Below are 16,616 nucleotides of genomic sequence, written 5' to 3'. Positions count from 1 at the left end.
TCAAGACTAATTAATTACGTAGCAAGTTACAATTAAACAAGAGAAGTTGAAAATCTGATTTATTTTGTGAACACAACATACTATGTTGTCATGGACTATCGAAGATGAGAAATTTATAACATAATGCAAGATCACATTTTTGAAGTGCCGGTAACAATACCAAATATTGTTACCAAATTATTATTTGATATTTACCTTGTTGCAAAAGCTTTCTGTGGGTTGAGTCTGCATGTTGGGATTGCAAAGTTGTTGCTGCAGAAAAGGAAAAACGTCATGGAATGACTCTCTTATACAAATATAACTTGATATGAAGATATATACATATAGGAAGCCTTTAAGGGAAGAGATACCATCACACACACATATATGTATGTACGTATAATTAAACAAAGATGAGAGTTGCAGTACCAGAATGCAATCCTTGTGCATTGCAGAATGTAACCATGAGCGTCATGAACGCGAAGTACAAATGGGAAGAGGCCATGATGTTTTCTTTAGTCAAACAAGGGAGAACCTGCAAGCAAAGTTGATTTCTCAAGATTCGTGAAAGTAGCTTTTTTCAAAAGTGCTTGATACAATCCAATCAACAATAAAAATATAGATGCAGAACATAACTGAACAAAGTACTAGCTAATAAGGCTGTAGCCTAAGGAGAGTGAGGCCAAAAAAGACATATATGAATTAGATTTGGTCTGTATTCTTGGAGAAGGTTTTTTTATGCATTCATCATCAAAAATTTCAACCTCAAATTCTTTTTTTTTCTTCTTATGGATTTAGAATTAATAGGATATCGGCTATTTTAATTTAAACTAAACAAATACAAGGTGCACGCATGAGAAGCCACTAATAGTGCAAGAAAGAATTAAACCGCATGCAAACTAAGTGCAGGAATCAAACGGATCGAGACTTCGAGAGTAAACATAAAGGAGACTGCAAAAAAAAATAGTGTCTAAGAGACATTAAAACTTGTAAACTTAACTTGAATTCTACAAGTGCTTGAATGAAAAATAGCTAGAAATCGAGGACGAAAGCGTTGTCGAGGATAGCTAAAGAGTTTAGGGTCTTACTGTTGATCCTTGGTTTATATAAAGTTTTTTTCCCTCAACAATTAGGGAAATTAATTACTTAGCACTCCACTGCTTTCAAAACTTTTCTGATTTGGTCTTCTGTTAATGAGATTGAATCTTGATTTTCGCTCCAAATCAATTTAGAATGATTGTGTTCAATTCCGGAGATTTGCTTCCTTACTTGGACTCCAAGACACACGGATACTTTTATTCTGAATTTTTGGGCGTTTTGATTACTTTTTTAGGCAGTTCCCTTCAACTAGTGGTTTTTTTTATTTCCATTAATTCACATGCTATGCATCTTTACTGGTTAATTGCTTACCACCGAAAAAAGGAAAACAATTATTAAGATATCGATTATTTTAGTTGAAGAGGAATGTTAGGGGACTCTCTCAAAGTGATACTCTTCATGTGAAATATTCTACCAAAAATATGAGGTGGCAGAGAATTTATGGAAAATCTCACTTTTAGCATTTCTCTTACACTCTGTTTGGATGAAGAAATTTAAGATAACTAAAGAATTTTAAAATGGTAAAAATCAAAATGACGGGATTTTATTTTCTAGAATTTGTGAATTTTCTTATATGGTTAACCTAAAAGAACAATGAAATTGAATACGTAATTTGTTATTTTTAAACTCTCAATCATAAAAATTGAGAAATAACACCTATTTATTTAAACTTGAGAATTGGAGGTCCCAAATTTCAGGTTTTTTTTTTTTTTGTCACATTGAAAATCTAAATTTCTATGTTTATGAATCCAAACAAAGGAATTGGTGCATGTCAATTTATAAATTTTGACTTTTATCTAAATTCCAAGTTTATTTTTCTCATGTCAATTTATAAATTCTAACTTTTATCTAAATTCTAAATTTATTTTCCTCATCCAAACATTGTGTTAGTTTAATCTATAGCAAAACAAAGTGCATTAATGCTTATGGCCGAAAACAAAGATTCAAGCGCATTAATTCCTTGTTTGCTAATTGAAAAGGGCGTTAAATGCTTATGGCCCATAAAAGGGCATTAATAATATAATTCATATATTTTTCGGCCTAAAATAACAGTTTAGGTCAAGAATAGGCTGATTTGAGTTGAAAAGACTAAGAATTCTAGTAAATATCCCTCAAACCAGTGGGCTTATAGCCCAAGAGAGGATTTGACTAAGTCATCATGGGAGTAGGACTGTGAGAGGATTAAGTGCATGTGTGGCTCGGTCGAGTCCTATGCAAACTAAAATTGCCAAACGTCAGAATAAGCCCTGAATAAATATGAATCATTCCAAAGCTAATAATTCATTCTTGATCAGATAAAGATGAATTAATCGCATAATGGGATCAAGTTCAAAATCTAATAAGTAAACGTAGAAAAAGAAGGAAATTGAGAGAATCATAGTTGTGGAAGAATTGAATTGGGGAGTGAGATAATGAAAAAATAATAATGGAGAAAATGCTATTATCTCATTCATCTGTTGCTCCCTTGTTTCTCTCTCTTAAAAAATTTGACCCAATTTCCCTTCATCGCCATCTCAACCTCAATTCTTCCATCCTCACCATCTCCTCTCCAAATTAACTCAAGTCCATGTCCAAATCGGTTTTAGGAACTCCAAATACTTTCTTCTAGTCTTCACGTCCTCCCAATTTGATCGCTACGGTAAACTTTGCAATTTTGAAGCTCATTACAGATTTTGATATGAAATTTTTAAGTTTTTGGTTGATTTTCTCTGAATCATGAAGTCTTTTGTAGACTTGTTTGTTTGATTACAAAGAGAAAGTTGAACGAATAAGCTTGGGTAAAAACTGATCTGGAAATTACTATCACCCTCAAGCTTGAGCGTGAGATTAACATTTGCATGGTAATATACGAAATTACCATTAGATTCCAATTTTCATAGCAATATAGGATTCCAATTTGCATGAGCGCAAGGTTACCATTGTCTCCAAGGTCACTGGCCTTGTATTCAAGTGTAATCCTATATTGCTATGCCAATTAGAATATGAAATATTAAAAAAACTGAAATGTTTTTGTCCCTTAATGGATACAAAGTATCTATGTTTATGAATAATGCAAACTCATTTAAGTATCTATGCTTATGAATAATGCAAACTCATTTAAGTACATTTCTTTGTCACCTGCTCTGATCTGGTAAAACAAACCAAACAATATTATTTTTTTTTTACAACTTAATGGAAAAATGACTGAATTTTGTATATTCCTCTTGTTCATTTTTATTGTTCATAGTACTAGAAAAATTAAGATAGCATGTATTAATTGTTCTTTTTGTAAGGTTTTTATGATGGAACGAGACTTCTACTTTGGATTTAAGGATCTCTCTTTGTTCACTATTTACCTAGATTAGAACAATTGTGTTATTGAGTTAACTTTTACTAGGGTCAAATTATTTGAAACTGATTTTGCAAAAATTGTCGATGACGGGTTGAACCAATCTTGCAAAAAAAAAAAGTCAAAAACAGGTTGAACTAATTCTGCAAAAATGGTCGAAGACGGGTTTAATGAGTTGAATTGATTCTGCAAAAATAGTCGATGACGTTGAACCGATTATGCATAAATGATAGAGGACGGGTTGAATTGATTCTGCATAAATGGTCGAGGATGGCGAACTAATCTGGAAAAATGGTCGAAGACAGGTTGAACTAATTCTGCAAAAATGGTCGAGGACGAGTTGAACTGATTCTGCATAAGGATCGAGGACGGGTTGAACTGATTCTGCAAAAATAGTCGATGACGGGTTGAACTGATTCTGCATAATTAATTGACAATGGGTTGAACTGATTCTGCAAAAATTATTAAGGACGATTTGAACAAATTCAGCATAAATGGTTAAGGACCAGTTGAATTGGTTCTGCAAAAATGGTCGAAGACGAGTTGAACTGATTCTGAAAAAATAGTTGAATACGGGTTGAACTGATTCTGCATAATGGTCGAGGATGGGTTTAGCTTATGACACATATTAATTTTGTTGGAGTTGTGGAGGAATAAGTTTATTAATAACTCTAAAACCTTAGGGGTATGACTAGTATTTTAAAACATTGTTTCCATGTTTTTGAGTTGAGCTTTAATTGTTTTTATGTTTTTGGCTCTCATTAACATGTTTAAAAACTAGTGGAGTTCCTTGAAATATAGTGAAATTTTTTGTCTCTATATATAAAGCTCCCTAAATTTTAAGGTGCATTCATACAATATATTAAAAAAAAATCCTTATGACCCTAAATAGTTATTTTATATTTTATTTTACGTGGTGTAATCAAGTGTCAATAAAAACCCAAAATAATTATAGACACTCAAATTTTGTGATTGTCTCAGATTACTTTTCAAATGCGACAAAAGGATATTTACGTAAATTCGCTATAATTGTTAGCTTATATTTAGGGTGAAACCTCATTCAAAATTTACTCAGACAATTATCGACCATCTCAAATTAAAGTTACAAATAGGAATATAAATTGTCGAAATTTAGAATTAAAACCAGTGAATCAAAGAATTGGAGTCCATTCCAGAAAATCACCCAACATTTCAAAACCCTAGGCAGCGTCTGCCAATAAAATCTTGGCTGCAGCGTCTGCCTTAAGAAGCATTTTTGAAGGCACAGGATTTGGACCCCCCAAGTTCCCGCCCGTGTCATTAACCTTAAAAATCTCCAGTCCATTAAGTATGGCATCATAGTACTGCGGATGCGTTGCCCGACTCGGATGCAAACCCACCCACAGAAGATCATCACCGTCTTTGTCGTTCATATGAGTGGCATAATCCTTGTAAACCGGGATTCCGATTCCCCCGGTCCACAGGACCACATCTGCCATCTCCTGAGCCGTTCGGTTGTTGAGATATATATCGAACGTTCTCTGGTTCGCCAGTGTGTTTTGAAAGTCGCAGAAATGTAACCGAACGACGTAGGTGAAATTTACGTCCACCTGAAAAACCCAAGTGAGATTGGATTTAACGTTGACTTGAGGGTTCGGTCCCATCGATCTCGCAGTTTTGTACACGTTTAGAGGAGCAATATATTCGGGGACATCCTTCGTGTGTTTGATGGTGACATTGGCAGGAGCCTCGATTGACACCCCGAGAAAAGTCTTATTGAGATACGAGGCCCCGTAAGCTGCATTTAGTAGGTACGGTGAGTCGTCCCACCATGTTCGTGCGAGTCCGGAGTCCTTGATTGCAGGAATGTAATCCCCTCCGACGCTTAGCCTGTACATTGTCTGGAGGGAGGCGTTTTGGACGTCAACCGTTTGGCCGCGGAATCCGATCAAGTCGGTCGGCTTGAAGATTTCTTCCATTGGGATAACCTCCAGTGAGTTCACGAAGGCGAATGTTTTTTCGCGCTTTGTGGAGGGCGTGAACGTGATGTTGAGAGTGCCGGACTGGACAGGAACGATTGAGTACTCTCTTATGATGTAAGCCTGCGTGAGGGCCAAGGCTGTGATGAAAGGGCTGAAATTTTTAAGCAGGGTGAGCCCGTTGGCGGAGACGTCGAAAACGCCGTTTAAGGAATCTACGGAGTTGTAGGTGGTCGGGTAGAATTGGAACCTGACCAACAGGCGTTTGCTTGATGGGACAGAGAACTTGTACGATGTTGCAGAGCTCATGATTCTGACTGTCATGAATGGAACTTTGGATGGCAGAGCAGGGTCATAGTAGCCCGCTTCTGCAGTCTTCGTGTTGTCAGAGGAGGCGAGGTACGTAGAATCCGTTGTCCATTTCCGGCCATCCGAATCAGTTTCCCCTTCGGCAGATGAGCCGCAGGAAATTATATGGGACTTTGAGTCGGAGCCTTGGCTTCGAACACGAATGGTGTTTGATGAGAACAAGGATAACAAAACCAGAGGAAGCAAAATGTGGGATTTGTGGATCATTGCTGGAAAGAGAAACTCTTTTGAGGTGGGGTTTGAGCGGTTAGTGGTCAGGGAAGAAGAAGGTCTGTTGTGTTAGAGTACAGGAAAACTTGGAAATATGGAAAAAAAAAATAGGTGAAAATTAATCTAATGTTCGTCTTCCTGCACAAGAAATTTGATTTTTTATAATGTTCCTTCTTCTATCAAATTCGAATGCCGTGTTCTAGCTAAAATTGGAAGAAATGTTAAAATTATACCCCGGAAATTCTAAGAAGTGATACAAGAATTACAAATCCAGCTTTGTTTGGCTTTCATTTTTGCTATATCTTTGTTTGTTCTTTCTTTCTTTGTAAATTGATTGTGTGTTGTTTGTCACAGGGGTGTAGGGGACGTTGAGATGGGAGGTCGTTATCGGTTGGAGAACAACGGTAAGACGCAGAAATCGCTAAATTATCATTGGCATTGACCGAATCCCGGATGTTATTTTGGGTTTGAAGATGCTTTTGCATATATAGGTTTGTATACTTTCAAAGACCTCATATTTGAAAGATTTTTTTCTTTATCACTTGGAATCACGTAATATGTGCTATAGAAATATATAAAGGATTGTATCATCATGACACCTAAACTTTTCCACACATATTATTGATATATTCATTTAGTTATTTATTAAGAGAATGCAGGATTCGAGTTAGAAATCTCTTCAACAACGGAAAGAAAATGCTTACTAATTAAATTAAGTGTTAGGCTGTAACAATGTACGTATAAAAAATTATATGTTATGGATAGGGTAAGGTTAGGGAAACCATCTATTTAAACAATATTTTCTAATCCTTATGACGTGATTGTTGATGGTTGAATTATTATTTGAAGTGTTGGTTAATGTGCTTCTATTGAGGACACATCGCATGATTTGCAAATATGGTCTAAAATGTTGGTCTACCTAGCGTTGCTCTTATGAATATGATATAGATTTTGAATTGTACAAGATTATATTCAAAACCCACCAACTGGGTATATGATGGTCAACATTAATATTATTTGCCTCAATATCTAAAATTCAAACATAGATCATATAATATGGAACCCAATGATCTAAAATTATACTAGGAGGGCAATCTCCTAACAAAGAATAGGGCCAAAAATTCAGAAAGGGTTTCAAGGAGTTTGTTTATACTCATGTCATTTTCTCATTCACCAATTCTTGATTCATAACGCTTCCAGTTCTTCTTTGAGCACAGTGAAGATAGTGGTGGATGTTGTAAGGTTGTTAGTATCAATGAATATGATTTGATGATTTCTTGGCAATCAATTAACTTGGTTAACGAGTTAATTGGTGTTGAGGAACTTATGCAATCTCGTTTAATTAAGAATTGGAGTCCTTATTATGTGCAACTAATCAAGAAGCCTTATTAGATAGACAAGAAATCAATATCAATTAGGACTCTAATGTTATCCTTATTCAGTTGGTCAATAGATACGAGCCCGACATTTTGCATCTGCTTGTCTTTGGTTGTGCGGTCTATGTGCCAATTGCGCCTCCCATATGTACCAAAATGGATCCTCAGAGAAGGATGAGAATCTATGTCGTTTTCTAATCTCTTTCCATTATTTGCTACTTAGAACATTTAACATGCGATCTCTTTACCGCTCATTTCGTGAATTGTCACTTCTATGAAATTTAGCAAACAAATTAATGTAAACATTTGCATTTCGTTGTGCAGAGAATTTGTATTGAAATTTAGCAAACAAATTAAGTTAGTAGCTAGTTAGGTTGGTCATATCAACCTGAAAACCTAACTTTGACCCTCAACAATTTTCTATTTTGTTTCTCGATGATCAAAGCTTCCTCTTTTTTCAATTTTGCTTTGAGAACTTGTTTCTTTTTTTCTTTTTTTTTTTATCATGGACAAAGAAGGATAACGGGCTTTAAGTAACTTAAGTTGAAAGTAGGCAAAAACTGAGCAATAAATCGAACAAATATGCGGGGAAATATTAGAACTTTGATTTGGTGTGGTGCGCCGGGCCCCAGCAGCAGTTCAACGCCTGGAAGATGTGAAAAAGCTCCAATAGCAAGCCATTGTGATGAGCTCTCTCCCTAAAGAATCAAACAATGGGATGTTAAACTTTTACAAACTGCAAAAGCGTGCAAAAGGGTTAGTGTAGATGGCTGAACCTCTGAATCTACAAAAAAGGGCATGTGATTTTGATGAAAGGATTGTGGCAGCCTGAGATTTGGCGAAAAAGGTTTTATCCATGGCGCGCTATCTGTGTCCCTCGGTACTGGTTTCTGTTGACAATGACACAAAGTTGTACCATGGAAATTTTAACTACCCTACCGAATATTTTCCTGCTAAAGTGGCAAGGCAATATGGCGACTTGAACTTTATCTCTCCATCTGGAAGAAGAACTGGAAAGATTTGTGATATACCAAGCTGATGTTTGAGAATGTTATAGCGTCAATCTTGCTCTGGGGGAGTCAAGGCCCCTTGTCGTTTTATTAAGTGTAATATGCTAGTACTGCATGTGCATTTGGCAATAGCATCTCACAATCAAATGGAGGTATAATTCGTAAGGATGACAAATAGCCAATGGATGTTAGAGGGGTAGGAAGTACAGTGGTTATGGTGGCGGCTTAACTTCAGTTGGGAATCAGAATCTTAGAACTTCAGTTTCAGAAATAAAAGGGGATAATATATACAAGTGACAAACTAAAATGGCTCATGGTTGGTTTGAGACTTTTGAAACCCTGTGTGAAAATTAAGAAGCAAAGCCCCCTAGGCAATTTAAAGGAAGAGACGAGCTGGCATCGGGAGAGAGAGAGATGCAGTTCACGTAGAAGCTGCAGAGAATAGGAAGGGAATAACAATACGCAAGCTAATAAAAAGAGAAACTATAGGAAGCTAACTTAATAGAGATGAAATTATATTCCAACTCCGTTTCCAGCATCCAAATCACGACCAATTTAAATAATAAAAGGAACTTAATTAGACTAGTACATGAAATAAATAAGGAAGCTCAATAGGTCCTGCCGTTTCCAACGTTATTAATCTCCTTGGTCTTGGAATCTGATGGGTTTAGTGATCATCCCCCTAGGACATTCCTTGAAAATAGTATATCGCACCTCTGACTTTAATTCTCTCAATGACTCTTTAGATGGTCCGCCATCAGTCCCTCGACTCATCATCGAGTCAAAATTTTGCTCATGGACGTCCTCAAAGTATGGTTGCAAGTCAGCCGCATTGAATATTGTTGACACCACCATATCCGCGGGAAGTTCATCCAGTATCACAACAAAAAACTCTTGTGGCAAGGATTCATTCGCGTACGGAAGAGAGACCCCAACATTCTCCTCTTTGATCCCCAAAGCACATACAGATGCGCCTTCTTCAATTTCTTCCATGAATTCTGCCATGGCAAGGCAGATTGTCCCCACCTTCTTTTCAGACTTTACTATATGTTGTTCTTTTGAAGGGCCCAAAATTACCTTCACTCTGTCTTTCACAAAGGTGTATGTGTTTTTGAACCCATCGTGAAGAACTTTTCGGTCATATTACCAAGGTCTTCCTAATAAAAGATGGCAAGCATCCATCGGTACGACATTGCACCATACTTCATCTTGATATGCCTTCCTAAGAGAAAAAGCACAAGTCACGCATTGAATGTCATTAACTTGTTAGGCTGTAAAAACTTACACTTGAATTTGAATTTGGTGGGGTGCGCCAGCCCGAGCAATACTACAACGCTTGGGCAACACGCAAGGATCCCAGTAGCTTCTCCTAAAAAAATTAATTTAATATCGTATGAATCATTAGCTTCCCCTAAAAAAATTAATTTAATATCGTACGAACCATTGTATCACGTATCAGATATTAAACTGATAAGAACAGATAATACACTTGTTCTTAACCAAAAGGCCAAGAAAAGTATGCTGTACTCGGGAATTCGCTTTTATAGCAGCTTCGTTCTACTACCATCCTATGCTGGTCGATGTGGATTCGAATACACTATCTCGAAATACTCATGTTCTGTCCTTGTACTTGAACACAAGTACACTTAAAGCCTCTCCTCAGCCAATTGACTAAGCTTACAAGATCAAAGAATAAACAGAACAGCAAATGGATTAAGCTTACAAGATCAAACAATCCTTTTGGTCTACAAATTTAACAACAGCTCTAAGATTATCCCAGGGAAAAAAAAAAAAAAAATTAGTGAAAATATATGGCTCAACTTCCTGTCCTTGAGAAATATGGTGAAAACCCAAATTGCCCCCAACAGCCTTAACTTCTTGGGATTTTCCAAACCGCCAAAATTCTGCTACAATTATCCGTTAATGCATATCCGAGATTATGGCTTTGAGCTTCTTTTGCAGTGCTTCATTTTCTCCTCACCACCAACACCAAGGTCTCTTCGCTCTCCTCTCTCTCTCTCTCTCTCTCTCTCTCTCTTTCTCTCTCTTTCTCCAACAGTTAATTTTTGTGCTAAAAGTTTCAGCCAGAGTGAAGGTTACAAGCAGCAAGGGCATTGAAGAAGTGAAGAATCTCATAAAAACTGTTGGGATTCCATCAAAAACCTCCTCTCCAGCAAAATCTCTTGAAAATGGCAACTGGGTCAAGCTCATCTGCGGCGCAAGCTTCGAGGATGTGGTTGATATCAGGAATCTTTCTCTGGTTTACACTCTTGCAGGAGGTAATCAATTAAAACTTTTAACTGATTTTTTGCTGACTAAGTGAGATTAGAGATTGGATTAATTGAGGTTAATTTGTTGATGAACTGTTGTAGTTGATTGCATAGACTGTGCGGCGGATGTGTCAGTGGTGAGTGCAGTGAACGAGGGGATTGATGCTGCAATTGGGATTTGTCCCCTTCCGAGGCCTTGGGTGATGATCAGCGTTAATGATGACAAAGATCTTCACTTTCGCAAGGCCGGTATGTAAGCGTTATCTTCGTTACTTAATTTAGCATGATAGGCATTGCTATGAGATTTTGAGGATGTGAAGTTAATGTTCTGCGTCCCGGGACTTAAGGAGACCTTGCAAGGAGTGAAATTTGCACACACAATTTTATGTGGTTTGGTAGAACTCGTAGATCATAACTTGTGATTGTAAAATCTTACCGCAGCTGTCACAAACACGATGCTTTCTTGGTTTGATTTCCTTTACCTGCAACTTTTTATGTCTAACCGAACTAACTACCATCATATAAGCAGAGTTTGATCCAGAGGATTGTCCACTTGACTGTTCACGGCCTTGTGAGAGAGTTTGTCCTGCTGATGCAATATCATTGGGGGCTCAAAAATCAACAGGACAGTTCTTTTATGGAACCAATATACCTGATACATTTAAGGTTTGTATTTTCTTTATTTTCTTACCATATTAATGTTATGAATCTTCTCGTACATCGCTGTACATGTTCATCAAGGATCACCTTCTAAAACTTTTAATTGAATTGCAGGGTGGAGTTCTAACTGAACGCTGCTATGGCTGTGGCCGCTGCATTCCAGTATGCCCCTACGATAAAATAAGTATGTACCACACTGACAAAACAGTATGCAAAACTTTATACATATTCAATGTAAGTTTTAATCGTCTATGTGAGTAGAATACATGAAGTTCAATATTGTACATCTAAATATAAGCTTGACATATAAAATAAGTATTAATAAATGACAGTTTTCAGGGAGCCATGTCAAAATTTTGGAAGGAAACATTATATGACAATGTGTATATTTTATGCTGCCTTTCTTCCTTCTAGATTGATCCTTTTTAACAAAACCATGCAAATTGATATCTAGGAGTGTCCTCGTACATAAGAGATGCTTATGCAACCTCCGAACTTCTCAAAAGAAATGATGTTGATGCCTTAGAGATTCATACAACTGGAAGGTACAGTTTCTTAATAATTTAAAAGTAAGCATACATGTTAACTACTATTAAGCTGATTGAGGGAAAAGCTTTTACTACTTCTATGGATGTTCTAAGCACTTTAATCTAATTGAGTTCAAAACTCCAACATTAATTCAAGCGTAGGTAGTCACACTTTGCTAAGCCTTAATTTCTGCAGGCAGATTGCTCCATTTAAAGAACTTTGGGATGGCTTGGGTGATTCAGTTAAGCATCTGCGACTAGCAGCAGTAAGTGTGTCACGTACTCCTGCTGTTTTAATTTCACAGGGACTATTTAGTCGTAAAACTAGTCGAGTGTCTTTTAAAAGATTTCTTTGGGGTTCTGCAATAATTTTCATCGTGTCCAGGTTAGCTTGCCTGATAATGGGGAATCAACTGTATCGTCGATGAATGCTATGTACTCAGTTATGGAACCGGATCTGTGTTGCTTCAATCTATGGCAGGTGTGGCTCCTGTTATTTTTAAGAGATGTCATCACAAACTAAATCAGTTCTTTTGGCACTCTACCTATATGAATAACCACCTGTGAACTGCAGTTGGATGGCCGCCCCATGAGTGGAGATATTGGTCGAGGTGCCACAAGAGAATCGATTGCTTTTGCTCTTCGTTTGGCTGCTATAAAAGAAAGGCCTCGTGGTTTGTACTTAATCTGCTATGCTGCTCGAGAATATCATCTTTGTGCTTCAGCTATGGTTTTGTTTAATCCCTTGACATGGCAGGATTTCTTCAATTAGCTGGTGGCACCAATGCTCACACCGTTGATGGGTTGAGGAAAGTCGGACTTTTCCAAACGGCATCCTTCCCAAATACAACTGGATCACCTAATTCACTGCATCCTATGATTAGTGGTGTTGCATATGGTGGCTATGCACGAAAGGTCGGTCTTATTTTATCCAGATCCAACCATCTACCTTCGGAACAGATCAAATCCATTTTTCATGATTTGCTTAAAAGCATTGCAACATAATCTGTTTCGCCTGCGAGACACATTGCACTTATGGCTATGTTTTATACACATTTAATGATAGGGTTATTTTTTCTTTCAGATTGTTGGAAGAATCCTGAGCTATATGCAATCACAGCACGGCGTCACCAGTATTGAGGATTATCCAGAGCATCTCCTTCAGGCAATCAGAGAGGCACTTTCTTTGGTAGGAACTGTCAAATGTTACAATCCGTTTCCAGTAAATACCTGAGCAAATAAGTTAGCATTTGGCTTCTACATTCTAAATTCTGTATAAGGTCATCCGCAGATCGTATCACCCATTTACTTCACAAATTACGGTGTTGAATTTTCTGCATTAAGCCTTTCTACTTGTAAATAACCTTAAGCCTTTCCTACTTGCATTAAGCCTTTCCGGTAAATGCACAAAATGCTACTAAACCGAATATTCTTCGCATAATATTCGAACAAATAATAAATTGGCAGGTTTGGGCTTCAATTTGGACTTCGTTTGGTGGGGTGCGCCAGCCCGAGCTATAGTGCAACGCTTGGGCGACACGCGAGGATTCCAGTAGCAAGCTACTGTTGTGAACCCTCCCCCTAAAAAAATAAATTTAATATCGTGTGGACCATTGGCCCACGTATCAGATATTAAACTGATAAGAACAGATACTACACTTGATCTTAGCCAAAAGGCCGAGAAAGGTATGCTTATTCCACGGCTGGGCTTTCTCTTTTATGCACATCTTAACTCTCCTACATTCTTCAGCTGGCCGATGTGGGACTAGAACCGTGCTTTCTTGCAGAGTTGCAGTGCTGTTTCTGACTTCGTACTTTAAGGTAACAACATCTTATAGCTTTCAGACCACAAAACCACATCTTATCACCAACAACCAGGAATTTAACATGACATGGGATTGATCCATGAGATCAACCAGTCCTCTTTTCTCGTCCTCTTTCTGGCTGCATCATCTTTGAGTTTCCTCCCTGGCTCGATTTGAAGGATAGAGCTCGAAACAAGAAATTGAATGGGAAGTGGGATCTGCAAAGGCTTTCTGTTCCTTGACAAGTTTATGCTTCTAAATCGTTGAAGAGATTGCTGAATGCCAATCATTGCCATGGTTGAAATATGCCGGAACCATTTCAATCTGCTCCAGTTTGATATCTTTCAGAAAGTTGGTGTTTTGCTCTAGCTAGAAAATGCGAAGGCACAATACAGGTTGGGCTTTTGCGATATGGTGGATTCGTTAATCTCTGCCTCAAGTGCTGGTATATTGATTTACGATTCTAAATGTGAATGATTTTTTCGTTTTTATTTGTTCAGATGTTTTCTGGTGTACTCAGAATATGAGCACATACGTCATATGTCGTTATACAAGTGCAATGAAACTCGAAAAAAAAAAAAAAAAAAAAAAACTTCCCTACACTTGTATAATAAGTTAATAACATATGACGTACTGTCATTTGTTCTAAGCACATTGAAAATTCTCTCTGTTGTACGAACCCACAACTTGTATTTTTTTTCTTCTCACGCTCACTACAAAGTTTAGATCTAATTTCAAACCAATTGAAATCTTTGGGTTCACTTTTGTCTATGTTTCCCTTTTCATCTACTAGTTGGGTTATTACCAAGTGTTGGTCCCTTAACTAAAAATTAATGAGTCTTGCTTCCTGACATGTCACAATGGGGAGCAATGATCCTTACGAGTAACACCATTAGAAACTCCACCAAAAAATAAAGAGTTTAAATGGGCAAAAAATGGATTGGGAATTTAATGGAGTTAGTCAAAAGGAGCGTTGCTCTATATTATAACAAGTTCGGGACTATTGTTCATAAATTTTTAATTTGAGAAACCAAAGTTTCAATTGAGCTAAAGTTCAGAGACTATTACTTTAATTATTTCTAACGATTATGAATTTTATGCTTTTCAATTATTTTCGTACCCCATAGTCAAAGCCTCTGAGTTACGGATTTAGCTTAGCGGCGGATGTGGGACGCAATAGCTTCAACAATCGAGTGCGACAAATACTTTTCATCCTCTATGATTGGTCCAATGAGCGTTTGAAACCTTTAAAAAGGTGTCTAAGTGGAAATGGGCACACATTGAAACAGTGTGGGATGCCAAGATTTCTACTAGTGTCAAATAAAAAAGCCTCTAATCCAACCTTGTCCAAGTTGGTCAAAACCCAAAGCAGGGAAAGCAAAGGGAGTGATAGTGTGAATCCACACATGGGGAGAACTACAGCCATTGACGTAAGTTTGTAAGAGCGTCGGTAACAAAATTCTCGTTTTTAGAAAAGCCTCTAAGAATCGATGGCGCAATTTTTAAATATCTTGAATAACTATGTAAATACGCTAGAAAATAGAGCATATCATTAATAGAATCAATAACGATTTTGGAATCATTTTTTACCGTCATATGCAAACAAAGGAGAAAATCTACAAGACCGAGGGGAGTGGGGACAGCAAGAAGAGGAATGTCATAAACATGTTTCTTAGCAAACACATGAAGTTAAAATAAAAATAGCAAAAACAAACAAAAAATAGTGATCAACCACTAAAAATAGCCCACATGTTCTTGTGCTAACTTTGAGGATTGATATAAACTATTCACATGCCTTCCTTGCTATGGTCAAATAGATTACGCTTACTTCACACGCCAAAAACGACTATATTGTTTAGGATATTAAGAATTGGTTAATCAGACTTCAAAACTTGACTTGTGAGGTTTGTCTTGGACTAAAATTTGCATGACCAAGCAGATTTTGGACTGGATCAATTTCTAGTCACCTATTATGCTCCAAAATTTAGTACTTTGGGTTGTTGTGCTCAACCAATTTCTTCTGTGAAAAATTATAATTATTATGTGACACATCTCGAATAAATGGGGTTCGAAAGACCAAATGATGGATTCATAAATTTTTCTTTGGCTATGCAAACAATAACAACTTTTTAAGTTATTCTTTCATGTATATGATTAGATAGGAAGTTGGGATGAAGAAATTTGTGGGAAGTGGGTGATTTTTTATTTTTTTTGTCAGACAGGGTGAATTTAGGTGAACTGGAGAGGAAATGTCAAAACTGGCTGATGATTTTAGGCAAAAAAAGAAAACTCTTTTTTATTCATCGCGCTTGTGCAGCAGCTATTGCAATAGATAGCCCACAAACCACGAGACTGTAATCGTCACACGAGATAGTATATCACATATCATTATATAAATTGTGGGATATATGTTTTAAAAAGTTAATAACATAAAAAGTAAAATTTTTCATCACTTACATAAAAACACGTAGTTTATTTTCGGATTCCCGTCACAACTAAAAATTTCTCCCAAACCACCATGCCTTGTCATGTTATGAAAAAAAAATTTAGTTTGTCGAAAATATAACTCGATACATCAAATATTATAACATAAGTGGTTGGATACTGCAAAATCTCTTAATATTATGAATCTGACCCTATGGTGGACCATGTTTGTATTAGAATGGTGGCATAAAGTGATGCAATATTTAATGTAAAAAACTATTGTATTGTACGATAATATCATACGCCACACAATCACAAGTTATGGTATAGTTGGACTGACTAATTTATAACACATAATATAATTATAGCACTTGAGGATATTTCTTTCTACACGGGAAGCTAAGTGGATGAAAATAAATTTCAGACTCGTATTCCACACAGTATGTTTTAGGTTTAATTTTTGACGTTGATGAATTTTAAAAGGTGGCCAAGGAATGTTAATATGCATCTGTGAGTCTTCTCGGCCTCAAAGAAAAAAAGGCTACCGTGACGAAGTCATCAATTGGTCTCTTTTTTAAAACTGAAAATGAGAGTTTCCCCT

The 16,616-nt window shown here is 36.8% G+C and overlaps 2 protein-coding genes, 1 non-coding gene and 1 pseudogene across 4 annotated transcripts; 1 reads left to right on the top strand and 3 right to left on the bottom strand.

Annotated features, from left to right (window-relative positions):
* Positions 1-4,431: 4,431 nt before the first annotated feature.
* Positions 4,432-6,239, bottom strand: LOC137730484 (receptor-like protein kinase ANXUR2). The gene has a single exon (XM_068469472.1). The coding sequence runs from the start codon at positions 5,938-5,940 to the stop codon at positions 4,606-4,608; it is 1,335 nt and encodes a 444-aa protein (XP_068325573.1). The 5' UTR covers positions 5,941-6,239; the 3' UTR covers positions 4,432-4,605.
* A 3,392-nt stretch (positions 6,240-9,631) lies between these two features.
* On the bottom strand, positions 9,632-9,849 carry LOC137733049 (U2 spliceosomal RNA; annotated as a pseudogene).
* Positions 9,850-10,196: 347 nt separating this feature from the next.
* Positions 10,197-13,164, top strand: LOC137732335 (uncharacterized). Of its 2 annotated transcripts, none has more exons than XM_068471647.1 (11): positions 10,197-10,323; positions 10,414-10,608; positions 10,702-10,848; positions 11,129-11,265; positions 11,374-11,443; positions 11,714-11,804; positions 11,983-12,052; positions 12,172-12,267; positions 12,361-12,460; positions 12,544-12,701; positions 12,871-13,164. In XM_068471647.1, exons 1-11 carry the CDS (start codon positions 10,269-10,271, stop codon positions 13,018-13,020), a joined length of 1,269 nt encoding a protein of 422 aa, XP_068327748.1. In that variant the 5' UTR covers positions 10,197-10,268; the 3' UTR covers positions 13,021-13,164. The 2 variants fall into 2 exon arrangements, with proteins under 2 accessions (XP_068327748.1, XP_068327747.1); XM_068471646.1 differs by having other exon boundaries at positions 10,220-10,323; positions 10,408-10,608.
* A 117-nt stretch (positions 13,165-13,281) lies between these two features.
* Positions 13,282-13,476, bottom strand: LOC137733047 (U2 spliceosomal RNA). Its single transcript, XR_011068367.1, has one exon. It is a non-coding gene; the product is annotated as a U2 spliceosomal RNA (small nuclear RNA).
* Between the last annotated feature and the right edge of the window lie 3,140 nt (positions 13,477-16,616).

This window comes from Pyrus communis, chromosome 4 (genome assembly GCF_963583255.1).
Source record: "Pyrus communis chromosome 4, drPyrComm1.1, whole genome shotgun sequence".
Classification (NCBI taxonomy): domain Eukaryota; kingdom Viridiplantae; phylum Streptophyta; class Magnoliopsida; order Rosales; family Rosaceae; genus Pyrus; species Pyrus communis.
This window is presented reverse-complemented; position numbering and strand designations above follow the sequence as displayed.

What these genes read in the sequence shown, in the direction of transcription:
- LOC137730484 (XM_068469472.1), bottom strand. Translation starts at nt 5,940, where the DNA reads ATGATCCACAAATCCCACATTTTGCTTCCTCTGGTTTTGTTATCCTTG.
- LOC137732335 (XM_068471646.1), top strand. Translation starts at nt 10,269, where the DNA reads ATGGCTTTGAGCTTCTTTTGCAGTGCTTCATTTTCTCCTCACCACCAA. An exon ending in TCTTCACTTTCGCAAGGCCG is followed by an intron (nt 10,849 to 11,128) that starts GTATGTAAGCGT and finishes TCATATAAGCAG; the next exon opens with AGTTTGATCCAGAGGATTGT. An exon ending in ATATACCTGATACATTTAAG is followed by an intron (nt 11,266 to 11,373) that starts GTTTGTATTTTC and finishes ATTGAATTGCAG; the next exon opens with GGTGGAGTTCTAACTGAACG.